This window comes from Sceloporus undulatus, chromosome 2 (genome assembly GCF_019175285.1).
Source record: "Sceloporus undulatus isolate JIND9_A2432 ecotype Alabama chromosome 2, SceUnd_v1.1, whole genome shotgun sequence".
Lineage (NCBI taxonomy): Eukaryota > Metazoa > Chordata > Lepidosauria > Squamata > Phrynosomatidae > Sceloporus > Sceloporus undulatus.
The window spans coordinates 318,939,777-318,961,468 of NC_056523.1; the positions used below are offsets into that span (position 1 = coordinate 318,939,777).

Here is a 21,692-nt window from a genome sequence, read left to right on the forward strand (position 1 = left end):
TATCATGCACTTTCCTATTCACTGGTTTCAATACTTTAAATCCAGTATAATTGATGGGGTGAACCCCCTCCGCCAGCATATTTACACTGAATTGCACCATTGTGCAAATAGCGACATCTGTTGCAAAACCATGAAAACATGCAAAAACACCTGCATGAAAACATACAGCAAGGGCGAGCAACTGTCAGAGCTGAGGGGTGGGTGGTGGTGGTCACATAACCCCTATGAATTCTTGGAGAGCTACAACCCCATTGCACACACCTCCCATTAAAAAAAATTAAAATTTGGTTCCCCCCCCCCCCCATCACCCCCAACCCTCCGGGGGGGGGAGGAGGTTTTTTTTGCCAACCCCCCCCCCCCCGTCATTTTAGGCTCAAAAGAGGCCTTGTTCTATAACAGAAAAGGAACCAGAAGTCACTTTCTGTTTTTTAAAAAGACCTCTCGCAGGTATAAAATGGCCCAGAGGAGCAAAACATAGTGAAAATGCCCTCCTCACATTCTACATGGTGGCTGGGGACATTTTTGGAGGGCAAATTCACTTTGCCCATCCCCTCCCTCATTGTGTAATTGCAAAATTATAATGGCACAATAGGATCCAGGTCAATGCATTTTTTACCCACAAAGTTTTGGGTAAAGGACAGATGGTTCCCTTTTGATTATTTCTTCATTTGACCCAGTATAGTCCATGTCAACTGGCAGTGACTCTTCATTATCTCAGGAGAAGGTTCTATTTTCTGTCATCTAATAAATGAACTCTTCTAACTTGATGTAAAAGGTAAGTTGAGAGGAACTGAAGCTAGAACCTTCTCCATGCAAAACATGCATCTCTGAGTCCAGCCCTACCATTAGGCAAAGTGAGGCAACCATCTCAAGCAGCAAATTGATAATTATCCCATTTCTTAGTGTTGCACTATCGGGAATAGAGAAGAGGGATTTAGGAGATTTTCTACCTTAGATGCCAGAATAAAATGGCTAGCTTTGAATGTTATGTATCTTGACCTGGGTAGGTGGGATGTCATTTTGGATTCCATCTGAAACAGCAAGATACATTGGGCTAACCTTATGGAGTCTCCCTAAACAAGCATAAAGAATTCAAGGCTGAAGGCTGAAGGTCCCCATTTCAACTTTCACTTCAAACATAAACTCACTGTGAGTCAAATTTAGAATTAGAACTTGAAAGGGTACTTTTTTCAAGCTCTGGCCACAGTCTCTCAGCTGCAGTTTGTAATGCATGCAGTAGTACTGCCCTGCCTTACAAATGTCATGAAGACTGAAAATACATGGGAAAGCACCATATCAAATTGTGATGTTACTAAGAAACAGGGGCGCCTGGTTCTGTGAAGGAGGGCTCAGACCTTCCTGCCTCTCAAAGCAAAAGTGATTTGACACTCCTCTGTAAAATTAAAAGTTTAACATCTTTTGCAGGACATCTCTACACTGGAGGCTGATGTCCAAAACATGTCCCCTAGAGCAAAAAGGCAAGACTGTTAAGGCAGCATAAGAATCCCTACATTTCAGTCATACCTTGGGAAACCTTTTAGGTTTCCTGCCAAGGCCTCAAAAGGGGATTTTGGCTTGTGGTTGCCCTTAACATGAAGGATTTCAGTAACATTAGATAATAAGCCAGCATGTTCCATGTGTGATCAAACCTTGACTGCTATTCATCATTGGGTAAGTAGCACATGAAAATGGAAGAATTTTTAAGATTACTAGAACCTTGGTTAATTATTTTTGGTCTTTTTTTTTACCATCTCTCTTTATGATACACCTCTGTCTGTACAATCTCATTTGGGTGTTCTGCTAGACATGCACCATTGATGTCCTTAAGCTTGTTGTCCGGAAGATCCTCAGGCTTCGTGCAAAGTTTCAGTGCCCTGGAAATGAAGACATCCAAGTCAAACTGAGGGTCACTTTTGCTATCAACTTCCTTGGATTCTCTTTGGAGATGGTGAGGTGAAGATGGCAAACTTCGTTCTTGAATCTCTGGAACGGTATTGGGACAATCAAGTCCCGTCTGCGTACTTGTCACCCACTGGGCTATCTCTAAGAAAAGGTTGGAAGGTTCCTCTTCCAAAGCTATCTCTGCTGTGGGTGCAATAGATGCCCTTTTCCAGTGGGACAAGTCCAAGATAAGTTTGGGTTCTGAATAATGGTGGAGCTTGCTGTCCCTGCATAGCAGCTTGTCTAAATAGGAAGGTGACCCCACTTTGTAATCACATGATCGTCCATAATCCCCTTCAAATACTCGGTCCATGGAAGAATGTGACTGCTCCAGGAATCTTTCTGAACTGCTCTGGGAATATTTTCGAGGATCCACTTGAGCTTCCTCGGCAATGGATTCCGATCCTGCTCGGGGATCACGTTGCACCTCGTCCAAATCATGGCATTTCTCATGTTTCCATTCCACATCCGAAGACAAACTCACTTGATACCTATTTGTTCAAAATGATGACAGTGTTGGACATACAGGTAAACATTTCATATGCATTAACCCACCTCCTTAACATATGGGTTCCTCTTCTTGTAATTTTCCCCTCAAAACAATGTACAGATACAGGTTGAGTCTCCTTTATTCAAAACATTTGGGACCAGAAATGATTTGGATTTTGGAGTATTTTTTTGGGGATTTTGGGATATCTGTATTTGTATATACGTCCATAATGAGATATCCTGGAGATGGGACCAAAGGCTAAACCCAAAATTCATTTATGTTTCATATATTATATACATAGCCTGAAAGTAGTTTTATATAATATTTTTAATAATATTGTGCATAAAACAAAAGGCTAAAACAGACCGGTCCAAAGGGGCAGCATGATGCAGCCCCTTTGAGAACTGGATCAGGGCTGTGGCACTCACACACCATGGCCCTGATCTGGCTTTTTTCTGGTGCAAAAAGAAGCGATGAAATGCTAGTCCTTTTTGTGCCAGAAAAAGGGTGCCCTTTCTGCTGCCGTTACGGCTTTTCGATGCTCCTGCGGTGTGCAGTGTTTAAATGCCATGCTGCCAGTGTGCTGAAAACCTGCCACTGAGTAAACAGCCAGGTGGCTTAACAATGGCTTCCTGCCAGCTTGGGGGCATGTGTTGTGTGTACACCACATCCCCAAGCCACCAGGAAGCTGGCATATTTTGCTAGTCTGTCCCAACCCAAAATTAGTTATACACTGAACCATCAGATAGCAGATGTGTCACTATCTCACACTCATGAAAAAAGTTTGGGTTTTTAGAATATTTTGGATTTCAGAATTCCAAATAAGGGAGACTCAACCTGTATTTTGTTTTATTTATTTATTTAAAATGTTTGTTTATCACCTTTCAACCTCTTAGAAAATGCACTACAGGTTGCACTACAGCATTACAGGTTGTGTACTGGTAAAGAACGGCCTTCTTTTGTTCTTCTCTCTTAAGGTCCATGCAAATCAATGGCATATAACAATAAATATTTACTCCTTCTGTTTTTAATTTTTGTCCTTCTAAGGATCACAGGGAGCTTATCCTCCTTCCACCATTATATCCTCATTTGAATGCAGTAAGATGCAAAAGAAGAAGAAGAAGAAGAAGAAGAAGAAGAAGAAGAAGAAGAAGAAGAAGCAGCAGCTGCCTGAGCTAATATCACGCTGGGATTTTTATAGATAAGCAAAATTTGATCCTAGAACAAGGTTTCCCCACTTCAAATCTAAAGAAACTGAATTCTTTGACAGCATGTGTTAAATTAATTCTTTAAGTAAATCTGCATATATTAGCATGGTTGGAATGACCGCTGGTCTCTAAGTATAAAATCCACTCATGTTTGTATCATTACAGATAATGAAGATAGGACATATTTTCAAATTTTACCTTATTTTGCCTATAGCAGTCTATAAAATGTACTATTTGATGAAACTTATTTTGCTTTTATTCAGACACATAGCCATGTTAGTCTTGAATATCAGTAAGCAAAGGGATCTTGTGACATCTTTGAGACTAACTGTTTAGAAGAAGTTCTAAATCTGAGATCTGAGGAATTAGACCAAGCCTATAAAAGCTTATGTTAAATGATTCTGGTTTTTTTAGTCATGGGGAAGGAAAAGCCCACTTTCCAACCATTGGAAATATTATACAACAACTCTTTTGGCTTCTGAGGCACTGCCATAGACTTTCTTGTGAATCTTAGCATCTGTAAGGACTAGAAATTTTTTTAAAGTCCTGTGATTCTCAGAGAAGTGAAATTCTGCTCTTGATTTCACCATCCGCATGCCTCAGTCTAATAAATAAATGTACCTCTCCCAGTTGGACATCTGGCTTTGGTTGGCTTCCATCAGCAAAATATCATCAATCTCATCTTCAATGCGGAAAGGATGCTGAGAAACAGGCTCATCTTCAGGACAGTAATAAGGGCTCATATAAGGATGCTGCAGCCCCATCTCCGCAGTCAGTCTGTCCATGGGATTGAATGTCAGTATCTTCTCCAGAAAATCAATAGCTGCAAGTGGCAGATAAATAATCAGGCCAGCTGTAGGTAGGCAAGAACAGATCTGGTTCCTAAATGGAGAGTTTCATGAGACCATTATAGCACTGTCTGAAATCAGATGACATACCCTTTAAAGCTCTATTTCTATTTAATTATGGGGTGTAATTGCCCTTGAGTCAAAAGTAGAACTCTAATTATACTTAATGAGAATGACGTGTAGGCTTTGGAAGGATACTGAGTCCTGCAGACGTTAGTCCTCTTAAAAATAGGGCAGGGTCCACAGTAGAGATAGCTAAACAGAAACAGGGAATGTAATCCAAAGCAATCGACAGCACTAAACACACTTATCTAGGAACAAATTCCTTATAATTCAGTGGTATTAATCTCTGGGTATGAATGCATAGGACTGCATTACTAAACACATTATCACACTTGGAGTAAGCCCCATGGAACACAGTGGGGCTTATTTCTGCATACCTCCTCATTTCTGCATACCTCCTCAGAAATAAGCACAAATGTGTTCTATGGTGCTTACTGCAAAGTAAGTGTGAGACAGTCTGAGTGATAGGTGTCTTAGGGTTGGTATTGTAGAGTCACAATAATAGGGGATCCATTACATATGGTGACTGGCCATAGGTCACCTGTTAGAATCATAGAATCATAGAGTTGGAAGAGACCACAAGGGCCACCCAGTCCAACCCCCTGCCATGCAGGAAATCTAAATCAAAGCATTCCTGACAAATGGCCATCCAGCCTCTGTTTAAAAACCTCGAAGGAAGGATCATGGATGAATGGGATGGGTCTCCCTCGGATTATTTTGACACAGTAACCACTATAGAAAACTGGCTCTTACTTTGCATGAGCTTTTCAATTCTCTCCCAACCAGGTGTGACCAGGTCCACATCAGTTTAAGTTTAGCACTGCTGCAACATCAAACTCACGTAGTCCGAGAATAAGAAACATGTTACCCTCAAAAAAGGTTTGATAACAACTTCCCTCAGCTTCAACCAGTGATTAGTGAGTGTAGGACCTATGCTCCAGAACATCAAGCTGCCTACTCCTGACCTAGATTAGTAGTCCACAAGCGTTGGTCTTACAGATATTTCAGATTTCCCAGAATCTTTGCCATTGGTCATGCTGACTGGAGCTTTGGGAGTAATGAAATCCAAAACACATGGAGGGCCAACGGTCCATTATATTGGTGAGCACAGGAAACAGTTTTTTTCTGTGGTGGCACCATCCTTGTTGTGAAAGGCCCTGTGACAGGACTGGACTATCCACTGGGACCAGAATGTACTGCTTCTTTAATATACACAACTGGAGATATTTACCATATATAGTCAACTATAAGTTGACCTCATGTATAAGTTGGGGGTAGATTCTGTGGCCAAAATTATGGTGTTTTATAGGACCTGTGCATAAGTCAAGGGTAAAACTTGGGGCATGTAACAAAGGATGAAGGGGCATGTAAATGATGAATCAAAGGAAAATAATGCTAAAGAACTTGCAGAATTCCAGCAGGCATAACTGTTTGTGTTCACCCTAAAGGCTAGATGGATGAGAGAATAAAAAAAATCATAGAATCATAGAGTTGGAAAAGACCACAGGGGCCATCCAGTCCAACCCCATTCTGCCATGCAGGAAATCTCAATCAAAGCATACCTGACAGATGGCCATCCAGCCTCTGTTTGAAGACTTCCAAGAAAGGAGACTCCACTACACTCCAAGGGAGTGCATTCCACTGTCGAACAGCCCTTACTGTCAGGAAGTTCCTCCTAATGTTGAGGTGGAATCTCTTTTCCTGTAGCTTGCATCCATTGCTCCGGGTCCTAGTCTCTGGAGCAGCAGAAAGCTTCTCCCTACTCAATATGGCATCCCTTTAAGTATTTAAACAAGACTATCATATCACCTCTTAACCTTCTCTTCTCCAGGCTAAACATCCCCAGCTTTCAAAATCTTTCCTCATAGGGCATGGTTTCCAGACCCTTCACCATTTGGACACACTCCAGTTTCTCCACATCTATGACTCTATGTCCAGAACTGGACACAGAATAGAGGGGAGTCAGTGCTCCCAGGACAATTATACTCTTACCAGAGGATGGTTTCTTTTAAAATAAGAGTTAAAGTACAGTACTGACATTGACCCATGGATAAGTCAACTCAGTTTTTTGAGGGCAATTTTTGACTAAAATATCTAGATATACATGAGTATATACAGTAATCTAATTTCAACTGAGTTTGGTGCTTATGCATTGGGAGATAAATATTTTTCAGCAAAGGAGCCTATCCTTGAATCCTTCCAGATACATAACCCACTGTACCTTGGCTGTTCATCTCTGGAAGAAGCTTCCGCAAGGGCTTCTTCACCTCCCAGGTGCTGTTGACAAACGTCGGCATGACTTTGAGCAGTTCTTCCTTGTCCTCTTCATGGAAAACGGGAATGGTCTCCAAAATGAGCTGCATCTGTTCCAACTCATGGCTTCCTAAACAAGCACAGATGATGCTGTTCACAGGAACAACTGTTGGGAACTAAGGAACCTCAAACCTTGCCATACATGTATTTTCATTATTGGCCAGGTGAGGCATGTGTGAAAGAGCTACGTCTAAATATTCAAATCCCCACTGAGTCATAGAAACCCACTGGATGACACTAGGCAAGTCACATTCTCAGAAGAAGGTGAAGGAAAAAACCCTCTGAACAAATCCTGTCAAGGAACCCCTGAGATAGTGTTATCCTCCTGGCTCTGATGTCCAGAGAAGACGCCAAGCTACTGCGTAACTTAGTCTATCCCAACTTTTATGGGGTCCAAAAAGTTGGTCTTCAATTAAAATGAGTTTTATTTAAAAGGGAAATAAACACACCAGTCAAGGAAACAACCATGCACACACACAAGGATGATAGAAATCAAAGGTGGGAAGTAGATGTAAGGCTTCACTAACAGTGATGATTACCTATTTGGATCTTGATTCCTATCGAACTAGTTCCGAGAAAAGATAGAGGACTCAATCGCTCTTGTGGTAAGTGGGAATGGCAAGCAATAGAGGTGCTAGTCAAGCAAACTGACAGAGTTTGTGCCTGCTACTGGACTGAACTGGGGACTTGCTGAAAAGTACCAATACTGTGCGCCTGCATTATACGTGGGCACGCCTTACATGGCTTTCAGCATACACTGAAAGCTGCTCCAGAAGAAGGATGAGTGTGCCCTGGATGGGATAATGGTGTGCATGCGCTACTGCACTGCTGCATGCACCAGCCCCATTCATTTAAATGGGGCTTGAGCATACAGTCTGGAACTGATCCCCTGCGTAAGGGAAGGGTAGACTGTATTTATACCAAAATTATGCTTTGGGAGCAGATTCTAAGGAGTTGAAAACACAAAATGGTTTTGAAGTTACTTTGAAATGGTTTTGAAGTTCTTTGAAATGGATTTGGATTCACTTTGAAATGGTTTTCCAAGGTGGCAACATTGAGGTGTGAAGGGATGGCAACAGACGCACATTTCCGAGGCAGAGAGGATTAGCGTACAGGATCGGCAGTGCTTTGTTTATCTTATATCAGCTCACTGTCCTAAAGTCTTGGGTCTCCTCACCTCCTCCAGAACATCCAAAATCAATCAATCAAACCAGGGCCCCCATGCAAAACTGACAAATATTCATAATACAGAGCAGGTGTTTCTTCATCAGAGTGGACTGTACTGTATGCTTACACTGTTTAAAATGCCATCTTTTACCACTAGGTGGAAGACAACAACTGTTTGTGCCCATGATAAACCACCAACAAAGCTATTCACAATGCTTGAATCCTCTATACAAGTAAACTTTCCTCCCAGTTTGGTGAATATTGTGTTTAATAGGATGTTTTCCATTATAAATAGCAGGTTACCTGGGGCAAGATCCAACATTGTCAGTGTACATGGTCAGTTCTCCAGACAGTACTCTACTACAGTTCCCCATGCATAAACCCCAGGATCTACAGTTTTGCTGTAGGCTGTTGAAGCAAAACCATGAGACCTGGAGCCAGAGTACTTTCGTCACTGCAGAGGGTGGAAGGGAATGCTAATCTCCAGAACACGCTCCCCCCCCCCAAGGCATATAAGGTGAACTTACGCTTTGCATTTGTCGTTAAAAGGATGCTGGCCTTAGTGGGGTAAAATTTCAATAGAGTATAACATTCTAATATCATAGAATTGTAGAATTTTTAAATTTGGAAGGGCTGCAAGGCCATCTTGTCCAACCCCTTGTCATGTAGAAATATACAGCTAAAGCCATTAGGTCAGAATGACTGTCCAGCATCTGTTTAAAGATCTCCAAAGAAGGAGACTCCTTCACCCTCTGAGACAGTCTTTTCCTCTGTCAAATGTTCTTATAGACAAGAATTTCTTCCTAATGTTTAGGAGGAATCTCTTATTTTTGAATTTGAATCAAAGGTCATGGTCTCCTGTTCTAGACTCTAGAGAAGCAGAAAACCAGCATAATCCATCTTTTGCATGACATCCCTTCAGATATTTAAAGATGGTTATCATATCACAACTCAGTCTTTGCTTCTCCGGACTGAAGATACTTGACTCCCTAATAAGCTGTTCCTCATAAGGCTTGATTTCCAGACATTTGATCATCTTGGTCCCCCTTCTCTAGACACAGTTCAGCTTGTCCATATCCTTCTTGAACTCTGGTGCCCAGAACTGGACATAGTATTCCAGGTGAGGTCAGACCAAAGTAGAATAGAATGGTACTATTTACTTACTTGCTAATTAGCTTACTTGCTGTTCACCACTATGATCTTTGGAATAGCGGTATATAAATAAAACAAATTATTATTATTATTATTATTATTATTATTATTATTATTATTATTACTATGACTTTATTCTCCTGCTGATACAGCCTAGAATTGCATTGGCTTTTTGGCTGCTGCGTCACACTGTTGACTCATGTTTAGCCTGTAGATGCTTTTCATATGTACAGTGGGTCCTTGGTATCTGCTGGGGTTTGGTTCCATGGATGCACAAAATCCATGGATGCGCAAATCCCATTAAATATAATGGCATAGTAAATATGGGGAATGTGCTGTGTGTACCAATGGGCCATTGAGCTTGGAGGTGATGCCAGTGGACCCAGGCTCATCATTTTCAAAGTATCCAATCTATAAAGTTGCAGCTGGTCAAACTAGAAACAGAACTAGATAAAAGAATGATATTTTTCTCTGGATTTTAATAAGGCAGCCCAGTGAGGTTAACTGAATGCAAGCATGTAACAGTTATTTTTGAAAAACAAATAGCTAATATGGGGCATGGAAGACCATGATTAGCAACAGACTTTTGGCACACACACCAGAATTTCCAGATCTCAGAGCCTTGGGTTCATCAGGCCAATGATGAAAAATCTCAGGATGAGAGCCCTGCCTTGAAGAATGCATATTTCCTCATTTGATAGATTTGATACTTTCCTTTTCAATGGCATACTCTGTGGAAATGTGGTTGACACTTAATGTATTGTGCTTAATGACTTCACCAGCAATTGATTCTTGTAACATTACAGGAGATTAACCTTAGTCTCAAGTTTTGGCCATGAAACCTCAGGGCCTGAGATAATCTTCAACTGCAAACCCTACCACACACACAGTCACACTCACATATACACACACAAAACTGGAGCCTCTCAAACCTGAAGCCCCATGAAAATCCCTTCTTCACCGACCCAAGATCTGTATGTACTTTCTAACTGTCTTCATTTCACAGTGACAGTTCCGATTAATAATCTGCCATCCCACTTCTCCTGCTGCTTTTAAAATGTCTCAGTTTCCCTACCCCCCTATTTTCCCCATTGTCCTCCGCTTACTTCAATTGATGCAGACTGAACTGAAAGTGCAAAAAGTATTGTTCACTCACCTAATGCAGCAGAGAGACAGGACTGGGGGGGGGGGGGGGCAACAAAGTCTTGACCTGCCCAGTAGACTCAGGCAAAAGCAAAATGCTGCAGCCTCTTCTAGCCTCTCCATTCTTCCTCATAAATAACTTTTGCTATCTTGACCATATTCTGATGCTGCATGGCTACCCATTTTATGGTTTTCATTTGTGATACCCATCCAACAGGAGGGTATTCCCTATAAGGAATTCTGACCTTAGTTTAAAGTGGCTCATAGAAAGAAAAAGGTTTTTATTAAAGGAGATGACAAAACAAAGGCAGCAGGAGTTGTGAGCAGGCTTGCCTCCCCTTCCCCAAGCTTTAGGAATTAGCTCCCAACGCAAACCATCACACGTCAATGCTCAAGGACAAAAGTAAGGCAAGGAGATTTCATTAGGCTATGTTACTTAGGGTATTTCTTTTCCCCCCAAGGACCATTAGCTAATAATGTCCAAGTTACACCGTCAGTATAACTACCCCAATACTCTTTTGTTTGTTTTTTGTTTGAATCTCATTAATGCTATCTAAATAATTAACAAACTCATATCTGGATTCATTATTATTTAAGCAGCTGAGATGTCCTATTTCTAATAGCTACCCAAGGAACCGGATAGAGGCTTTATTTCTTGGAAATGCTTCCATATTCCCAAATGTTGGCCTATGAGGATTCAAAAACAAAAATGAGTTGCATAGCTCCATTTTTGAATCACTGACATCTGAAAAAGAGGGTTCTGTTGAGCTAGAATAAATAATAATAATAATAATAATAATAATAATAATAATGTTTATTTATATACCGCTTTTCCAAATTAGATCAAAGCGGTGTACAACAGGAAGTACAATACAAAGTCAAAATAAAACATAACAGGCCTCTCTCCCCCTCAAGATGGTGGTCGGAAGGAGGGCTTTTTCTTCTTCCAGGCAGGCAGTTGGAGCTAGCCTGCCTCTCTCCCCTCAAGAATAGGTACAGAAGGGGGAAATCGAAATGTCCAGGGGGCTTTTCTCCAAGAAAAACTACAACATTTGAGGCTTTTATTTAATTTTTTTTTAAAAAAAAAAGGTAATCCAACACATCTGGAAGGAAGCAGGTTGGGGAGGACTAATCTACATCGTTCCAGGATCTGGCCAATTCATTGTTTTGGTACACAAGCCAGTGAGTGACTTTCCTTTGTTCACAGGAGGGATCCACTAGTTATGTTTAAACAATCATCTGATTCAGTGGTTAAAAGCATTTTCCATCACTTACACCCCCTGCTCCCTGTAGTTTCTTTGGATAGAGAAGCATGTCCTCAGCATGGTGTGAAAACACTCCACTATTTGTTTTAAGACTACATCTCTTGATGTGAGTCCTGGTTGCTGCTGGGGGTTGTTGGGAGGGGTGTTGAAGAATGTGCACGCATGCTGCCTCCCACTATCCAAGCCTTAAAAAACCATCCCACCCAAAATGGATTCCAAGGTAATTTATATTTTATCTGTATTCCTGATCTATGAGATGACCCTCTACAACGATCAAATGCAGAGCTTGGGAACATTATCCTTTTTTGAAACTATGGGTGCATCTCCCCTGTAGAAATAATGATGTCCTAGTCCACTTTAAATCCTGTAGCTCCATCCTATGGAATCCTGGGATTTGTAGTCTTTAGCCTTCTCTGCTAAAGAGGGTTGGTACCTCACAAAACTACAAATCCCAAAATACTGTAGGATCGAGCCATGACAGCTAACGTGGTATCAAACCGCATTGCTTCTAGAATGTAGATGCACCCATATAATTCCCATAATCTGACAGCCGGCCTGACCTGGTTTTGCTGGCTAGGGAACTGTAGTCCAAAAATTGCAATGTGTCCAAGCTCTGATCAAACTGTAAACCAGCTGAGATTATTCCTAAAGGAGTATCTGGACTGTACCACTGAAGACAGTTGGAGAAAGGAGTTCACGTGATTGAATATTCATACATACAAAAGGAAATCCCTACACAAAGGAACTATATAAGATGCCTGAAGAAAGGCATTCTAGCCAAGCCATCTTGGCTGGCAAACTGCAGTCAGTCCTCCATATCCACAGATTCTTTATCCATGGATTAAACCATCTATGGGTTAAAAATATTCCAAAAAGATATAAATTCCAAAAGGCAAACCCTGATTTTGCTATTTTATACAAGGGACACCAGTTCACTACCGGTATGTCATTATATTGAATGAGATTTGAGCATTCACAGATTTTGGTATCCACAAAGTCAGGGTCAGCCCTAGTTATACTTGGATTTTATCACCTTTTCCAGTGAGTCATGTCATCTCAAGACACAACAGGTTCAGTTCAGTCACTTTGGTTTCTACTGAGAGTTCAGGTTTGATTTATTCTCAGCCCATTTATTTGTCTTTGTGGTAGTCCATCGTTTCCACAACACTCTCCTCACACATTGCATTTCAAATGAATTGATTTCTTTCCTACCAGCTATGTTCACCATCCAGCTTTCATATTTGTACATAGAAATTGGAAAGACTATGGCAGAGATGATTCGGACATTGATATTTAATGCTGTATCTTTACACTTGAGGATCTCATCTCGTTTCTCCATAGCTGCCCTTTAACACCACTTTAATGGTCATGCTTATCCCACAGAATCCTGAGATTTGCAGTTTGGTGATGCATTCAGCCTGGCCTGTCAGATAGCTCTGGTGCCTCACCAAACTACAAATCCCAGGATTATGTAGAATAAGTCATGGCAGTTAAACTAATGCCAAAGTGCTTTAATTTCTGGAGTGGCAACACCTAAAGTCATAGCCTTCTTCTGATGTCTGAACAATAGTCGCCATTTTTATTAATGACTGAGGCAAGGTATAGAAAATCTATAACAATTCTGTTGTCTTCATTGCCCATTTTAAAGTTATGTAACTTTTTTCCCCTTAATATTTGGCTGTAACCCTTCTTTTCACTTTCTTCCTTAATTTTCATCAATAGTCATTCCAAATCTTTTTTAAAATTATTTTTATTTTTTGCTAGTAATAGGACGTCATCTGTGTATCTTAAATTGCTGTTTTTTCTTCCTCCAGTTTTCACACCTTCCTTCGCTGAGCCTAATCCCGCTTTAAGGTAGGCCTACTGAGAGTTATTACCATGGTTGAAAATAGAACCTGCATGTACAAAGACAGCATGACTCCTTCTACCACCAATATTCACCTTTGCGTGTTATTGCTTATATAGCTAAAACAGCAGCTTTATATGCAAGAAGGTGGTACAGGCTGAGAATCCAAAATGTTTGAAACTGGAAGTGTTTTGCATTTCAGTTTTTTTTTAATTGAAATATTTTAGACACTTAATGAGATATCTTGGAGATGGGAACCAAGTCTAAATGCATAATTTTGTGCGTGAAACAAAGTCTGTGTACACTGAACCATCAGAAAGCAAAAGTGCTACTATCTCAACCACCCTTGTGGGCAATTTTTGGATTTTGGAGCATTTCAGCTTTTTGATTTTCAGATAAGGGATACTTAGGGTGCATCTAGACTGTAGAAATAATGCAATACGACACCACTTTAACTGAAACGGCTGCATCCAACAGACTCCTGGAATTTGTAATTTTGTGAGGCACCAACACCCTTTGGTAGAGAAAGTTGAAGACCTCATACAACTACAAATCCCAGGAATCCACAGGATCAAGCTAAAGTCCTTAAAGTGGTGTCAAACTGCATTATTTCTACAGTCTAGATGCACCCACAACCTGTATTAGCAGGCTGAGAGGGTCCTCATTTCCGACTTAAGGTGACCCTATCAGGGGGGTTTCTTGGCAAGACTTGTTTAGAGGTGGTTTGCCATTGCTTTCCCCTGAGGCTGAGAGCATGTGACTTGCCCAATGTCACCCAGTGGGTTACTTGGCCGAGTGGGGAATCAAACCCTGGTTGCCAGAGTCGTAGTCCACTACTCAAACCACTTTGTCACCCTGGATCTCACCTCAAGGGGTGTGTAAATATTTAAAAAATTGAAGGAAAAGCTCTAACTGCAAGGTGTGGGGGAGGACTCCAAAAATAATGCGAGGACCAAGTATGCTCAGGGTTCACAGACTTGCAAGTCACTGTTGTAGAAAGAAAATTAAAAAGAGTTGATGCCATTTCTGCAACAGAATAGAGTATGTTGAAGAAGGGGAAGACTGGCTCTCTGGCAGAATGAACCAGGAGTACTGCATATTGCCAAAATTTTGTTACAGGTTAGAAAGTGAGAAACTATTGTTGTCCTATCTTTGGTGGAACCTATTGGCAGATTCAGATCTCCAAACATTTTTTCTTGGGGACAAAGCAATCCCCCAAGCTGAAGAAGTTGGCCATCACTGCTCGGTACCACAGCCTATGCAACCAGGTCTTTTGGGTGACATTATTATGGACAACCAAGACTTAGAAATCTATTATTAATGGAGCTTATTATATATTTAGAGAAAGCTGTGCGCAGTTGCTTACTAGAGTGTCAAAATCCTGCAGCCTTGCAAAATAAATAATGGGCTGTGATGGTACAATAATAATAGCAAAGAAGAAAGATGGCCGGGTCAAACTGAGAAGGAGGGATGTTTATTTGTTCAGTGGCATCAGGGGGTGCATTTGATGCCTGAATAAATATTAATGGCCTCCTTTTCCAGCTGTTGCATAGAGACTGTGCCAGCAACCTTCTAGCAGGTGAGGAAGCCTCTTATTCTTGTTAAGAATATTTTCTTCTTAATAAGCGCCAGGGACATAGGTTAGCAGGAGACTTGAAAGCATGTTGTCATAATGAAAAGAAAGAATATTTTCTCCCAGTTTTTAGATGCGGTTTCTCATGAAAGTATGAAATCTACAGTATTTCAAATTGCTTTCTTCCCCAGTAGCACTCAAAAGGCTGCTTTGCTTAAGATGCTGCTTTTGGGTTGCATAAGCCAACAAAAAAGGATCATCAGCAATCACCACAACCAGGGCCAGAATATCTATTAGCTAGGCATTGCCTGAGATCTCTTCTTTAAGTTTCTGCTATTTTAGGAGGAGCATTTGAAATGAAACAGAGGGTACAGTTTAAATGGAGGGCATAACTGCTTTCCTATCCCACTTGTGGGCTATATCTGCTCTGCAGAAATAATGCAGGTTGACACCACTTTAACTGCTATGGCTCCATGTTATAGAATCCTGGGATCTGTAGTTTTGTGAGATATTTAGCCTTCTCTGTCAGAGAGCTCTGGTGCTACAACAAACTAAAAATCCCAGGATTCCACAGGATGGAGCCATGATAGTTAAAGCAATGTCAAACTGCATTATTTTTGCAGTGCAGATGCAGCCATGGGCTTCCTATGGGCAGCTGTCTGGCCACTGTGTGAACAGAATGTTCTGTTGATAAGAGTTGAAGAAAGGGTTATTGATTCCATCAAGAAAGCTCAGGGCTAAGTTTGCAAGTCCTAAGCAGGGGCTCTTGAAGGTCTCATTCATAGGATCACTGTAAGTTGAAGTCAACTTGTTGGCAAGTAACAAGACCAACAGCTGATCCAATGTGGCCCTTCTAATTAGGAGATGGGCACAGAGTACAGTCAGTGTCCAAAACAGAAAGGGCATATGTCAAAGGACAGCGGTGCACAGGGTTAGGGCTGGGCAGTGGAATATCAGAGATAGATTACTCAGACTGAGGACCCAAGCAACAGTTGGTGGATTAAAAGAACAAGGGAAAGCCCTAACTGAGCCTTTGTTTTACCTGATGCTTATAGTTGCAGTAATAGATAATAGCAATTTGAAGTAGAGATACTGCAGTGCAACAAGAGAAGATCAGCAGCCTATCTCTTGCTTGACAAGGTGCCATGGTGGGGGGGGGAAAGGGCTATGGCATTACCTGGAACCCATTGTGAGGATTTCTAGTCTGCAGGGTCCATCACTTTACACTCAACCTAAATGGATGCCTATCCTTTAGGATTCTGTACAACATTTCTCAAAATGCTGTCCAACATGCTTGAGTGTCAAGATCCTTACTTCCAAACCTGTTCAAAACATGCATCAAAGCCTGAAGCTATTGCTATCACTCACCAGCTTTGTGGGGGTTCAGTTGTGAAATCACATAAATACATATGTATGTGGCATAGTGATTTGAGTAATAGACTATAACTCTGGAGACTAGGATACAATTCCCAGCTCGGTCATAAAATCTACTGGATGATGTTGTGCAAGGCATACTTTCGCAGCTTCAGGGAAAGGCAATGGCAAGCCTCCTCTGTACAAATCTTGCCATGAAAACCCCAAGATAGATTTGTCTTAGGGTTGCCCTAAGTCAGAAATGACTCAAAGGCACATGACGACAACAACAACAACAACAAATTAAAGCAGTGGCCACAAGGAGACAAAAGGGGCAGCATTCATATAGTTTGTCACCACTATGCTGATGACCAGATCTCCTGATTCTGATGTATAAGCACTAAAATCTCTGACATAGCTGTGGATAGTGAGAAAGTATGGATCCAGGGGAGCAATAAGGATAGCTAAGTGGGGAAGTCAAGTAATCAGATATAGGACTAGGCATTAATGAAGACAGTTCTCTCTTTTTGCATTTGAATCTGACACAGTTTAGGCCAGGGGTAGGCAACCTTTTTGAGCCGGGGGCCGGGTTGCTGTCCCTTAGACAACGGGGGGCCGAAGCTGGGGGTGGAGCTTCCACCCTCGGGGGGGGGGGGGGGGGGGGGTGTGCGGGGGGGGGAGCTTCAATCCTCCGGGGTGGAGCTGCATGCTGGGGGCGGAGCTAGGGTTGCCATTCATCAGGACCTCCATACCGGGACAAATGTAGGACAAAATTTTCAAATGTAGGACACTTTTTTTGTGTCCTGCATTTGAATAGGAGCCTCCGAGGCTTTCCCTCTGGGCCTGGGCCCCGCCCTCGGTGGGGGCGGAGCCCAAGCGGGGAGGGACTCCTCCCCTTCAGAGAGGCCTCTCGGCCTGGGCCCGCCCTCGGCGGGGGCGGAGTCCAGGTGGGGAGGGACTCCTCCCTTCAGAGAGGCTTCCCTCTCGGCCTGGGCCCGCCCCGGCGGGGGCGGAGCCCAACGGGGAGGGACTCCCCCCTTCAGGAGGCTTCCCTCTGGGCCTGGGCCCCGCCTTGGCGAGGGCGGGCCAGGCGGGGAGGGACTCTTCCCCTTCAGGGAGGCTTTCCCTTGGCCTGGGCCCCACCCTCGGTGGGGGCGGAGCCCAGGCAGGGAGGGACTCCTCCCTTTCAGGGAGGCTTTCCCTGCAGCCTTGGCCCAAGCTGGGAGGGAAAGCTTCCCTTAGCTTGCCATATCTCGCCTGGGGGTGGGGCAATCCCGGGGGCGGGGCCAAACCGGGGGCGGAACCGTGTGGACCCGCCCCAACCAGGAAAGTCCCTCCCCGAGGCGGGATATGGCAAGCCTAGGCGGAGCTTCCACCCTCTGGGGCCAGGCCCCCTCTCTTTGCTGGCCCCTGAGGGGGCCCCAGGCCCTGTCAGAGGCCGGGAAAGAGCCAGCGGGCCGGCCAGCGCTGGAGACCTCCCTCCTTTGCCAGCCCCTGACGGGCCCCAGGCCCCGTCAAAAGCCGGCAAAAAAGTCCTAGAGACCCGCTGCCGCCGCCAGAGCCCTTTGGAGGGCCCCAGTGACTGGCAACAGGCCCCTAGGGGCCTCTCGGTGACTTTTCCCATGGTCGAGCAGACTTCACCTCTAGGGCACTGCTATTTTGTTTCTCAAAATGGTGGCGAAGTCTCGCGCAACCACAGGAAAGGTGCACGAGAGTTCACTGCATTTTGAGAAACAAAATGGCGGTGCCCAGAGCGGCAAAAAGCTGCAATCGACGCGGCAGGAAGGTGGGGGCCGGCTGGAAAGCTCGCGGGCCTCGGCGCGTTGCCTCCCTGGTTTAGGCCGTGCTGTGAACATCTGGCTTCATCCTGGCTGTCTGAGGGAGAGGGGGTGGGCCAATCCATCAGGCCTCCCCAAAAACTGAGCCCTTCCAGAAGGCATCGGGCTCCATCCTCCACTCCCTTCCCCTTTGTGTCATGTCTTTTTAGATTGTAGCCTGAGGGCAGGGAACCGTCTAATAAAAGATTGTATGTACAGTGCTGTGTAAATTACAGCGCTATATAAATAAAGCTCAATAATAATAATAACAGACCTATTACTGGCAGTTCACAATAAAGGGCTGGTTTTGTGGACAAGTAGTTTTGCTGCTGAGAAGCAAAACATTTCTCTGTTGCCTTTTATTTATTTTTTTATTTCCAAATCATGGGGATCACTACTCTCTGTTTCTTCTACTATTTTTTAAACTATACATGGGATGACAAGATTTCTAGCACTAGCAGCATGCCACAAACAAACAATGTGATCTACAGAGGTTCACATGCTATAGGTTTCCAAACTTGTGTCTTCAAGTTTGTTTCTGACTTATAGTGAGCCAAAGTTGACCCTATCATGTGGTTTGCTTAGCAAGATTTGATCAGAGGGCCATGCTGTTGCTTTCCTCCAAGACTCAAAAAAAAAAGATAACTTTGAAGTTTATCGCATGGGGCTTAAACGCTCCCAGCGCGTTCTAACGGGGGCGAGCGGGGGCGCCAAGGAACACGATGGGCTCCGGATGGGGCCCAAAACGCGACTTTATCGCACGGGGGCCGCCGCCGCTGCCGCGCGCATTCCCATCGCATCCAATTCGGTTCCAGAGGGTGCCATTTCTGGGAATGCTTTGAAAAAGTTCCCAGAATGGCGCCCTCTGGAACCGAATTGGGACGCGATGGAACGCGTGGCGGCAGCGTCGTCGTCCCCCCGTGCGATAAAGTCGCATTTTGGGCCCCATCCGGTGCCCATCGCGTTCCGTGCACGCCCCCGCTCGCCCCCGTTAGAACACGCTGGGGAGCGTTTAAGCCCGATATGGTGGATAAACTCAATGGAGTGTGGCTTATCCAAGGTCACCTAGTGGATTCCATGGTTGAGTAGGGATTTGAACTCTGATCTTTCAGAGTCCTAATCCAACCCTTAAACCAATACAGCACACTGGCAGTTCCCAAATACTGTATTGTTTAAATAGGTATGAGAATATACAGGAAGTTTCCAAAGACACACATCAGGAAGAGAAGAGAAAGGGTTTTAAAAAGATAGGAATTAGTGACTTACCAGCAAAGAGCATCTTTCCTGTAAGCATCTCTGCTAAAATGCAACCAGCTGCCCACATGTCAATTGCTTTGGTGTAGTTGTTGGGTGAGAGGAGCAAACGAGGCGATCGATACCATTTTGTTACCAAGCCTTCTGACAGGTAACCCTAAAGGAATAAAAGAGATATCTCTGATACAGAGGAAGGAGTTTTACCATGAATTACCAAGATATTTCCACAAATAACTGCACAACAGAATTCATCTTTTGTCTTCAGTGGTATACATTCAATAGTACCCGCATGCATTTCCACATCAGCTTTTGGCTTTCTTGCCTTTCTACAATGGCTAGATCACAACACTGAAGAGACAACCCATTATCTACTCCACATTATTTCTTCAACCCTGTCACCTAGTTTCCCTGTGTCTCATACTGGTCCTCAGTACACAAATATATATATACCTTTCGGCCTGGGCAAGATTTTAAGATTCTAGATAAACTGATGGAGAAGTTGCAATGTTTATGAACTTTCTGTATTATACTAGTTTTGGAACAAAACAAAAAAACTGGAAAGCATGCATTCACAGTAGAAGATTGAAATGAGACAGTGTCCCACATGTTATGTGATAGTCCAAAAACTTTTCTTTCTTCAAAACCCTACCAAAAACTATTATTTCTTAAAAAAGCTCCCCCACCCCAAATTTTATTTAAGAAATAAAAGGTTTAGGACCATTACATAGCATATGGTGCTTTATCTCATTTCAACCCTCTATTATATTAGTTCAGTTCAACTGTTCAAGTTACATCAGAATAACCAGTCCCACAGGAAAGGAGGTGCTGAAGCTGAGAATGTTCAAGCATAGCTACTTCCATAGCAAAAGCAAAAGTCAATGTATGTATGTAGTATGTATGTATACATGCATATATGTAACTGTGATTGCTACTACTGTTGTTGTTATTACGTTACTGTTATTAGGATAATAGTACTCAATGTTAGAGAGGATTCTCTCATCTTCTTCCATAAAACCATAGAGCATTTACTATGATAATATCTCTTGTGTTTTTTCCACCTCTAACTTTGTAGAATTATGCTGACTACCCAAATGTGCTGAACAAATGCCTTTTCTTTAGTCATTTTTAAGCAGCAGTGCTATCTTTCTTTTCAAGAAGAAGAATTCATCCAATTCATCAACAGAATGGAGATCTCTCCTTTCTTGCACCAATGATTTTCAAAAGGCAGTGGTCTCACTAGGGGATTCAGACCACACCAGGTGACACATGAAGGAGCGTGTGTGATACTACTGCTCCTCAAACATTTGCATTTTGGCAGAAATGAACTTCGGCAATTGCCTATCAGTTTATTCTTCTCTGTTCTTCTTTTGTGTCTTTAAGTTGCTTCCAATTTATGGTGACCCTGAGGCAAACCTATCATGCGGTTTTCTTGGGCTGAGAGGGTGCGATTTGCCCTCACTCATTCAGCAGATTTCCATAGGTAAGTAGGTTAGCTCTGATTTCCAGCGTCCTAGTCCTATACTCAAACCACTACACCATGCTGGCTGTTCTTCATTGTCACATGCAGACAATGTAAGTGAACCCATTCCTTGGCATCTGATGGAGAGTGGGAAGGAATTGGATGAGGCATCTTCAAACTTCAAAGCCAGCTAATGATAACAAGCAGCCAATCCATCTAACAAAAGGACTAGCTTTGCTTGGCTAAACTTTTTTTTTTCTTTTGCAATCATAGCACCGCAAGGTTGGAAGAGATCCTACCTATTTTGCCTTTGTACTTGTGCTGTGTAAATCACACTCTTCTGTGTTTTTTAGTCAGACTGACAGCGTCTCTGTTATCACAGCAAACTGCCTTCATCACACAATGCCTCTTTTCTGTCAACAGTGTGCAAAATAACCTGTAGAAGAGCCAGGTCATTTTCACATGGGATTATGAGAGCACTTTTCACCTCTCCTGACACTCTTGCACCCTGGTTAACAACCAGGGTTGTGTGGTAAATTTCATAGCTTGTGTAGCATTGTCTGTAGTTTCAGCAAGCACAGTCCTTATACGTCCAAGCATGTTACCAAAGTCGTAAGGGCTAGAAATTTGCTTTCATTTTTAAGGTCAGATTCTCCAGAACAGAATTTCTGTGTCCATTTCTGATTTGTATGCAGTTTCTGATGTGTAAGCAGAGGGACTGAAGAGTGCATATTTCCCCAGTAAATTATGGCACTGTGTCAGATATTCCATTAGATCTAACTGACAGCTCAGAAGAAAAA

The 21,692-nt window shown here is 42.9% G+C and overlaps 1 protein-coding gene across 3 annotated transcripts in view; it reads right to left on the reverse strand.

Moving 5' to 3' along the window:
• Positions 1–359: 359 nt before the first annotated feature.
• The window catches only part of MAPK4 (mitogen-activated protein kinase 4), a 121,846-nt gene continuing 100,513 nt past the window's right edge, over positions 360–21,692 (reverse strand). For all 3 annotated transcript variants that reach the window (XM_042455501.1, XM_042455499.1, XM_042455502.1), the window contains 4 exons: positions 19,446–19,590; positions 6,772–6,933; positions 4,261–4,462; positions 360–2,432 (listed from right to left, as the gene is read on the reverse strand). In XM_042455501.1, the coding sequence (XP_042311435.1) occupies positions 1,745–2,432; positions 4,261–4,462; positions 6,772–6,933; positions 19,446–19,590 (1,197 nt within the window). In that variant the 3' untranslated portion in view covers positions 360–1,744. The remainder of the gene's footprint in view (positions 2,433–4,260; positions 4,463–6,771; positions 6,934–19,445; positions 19,591–21,692) is intronic.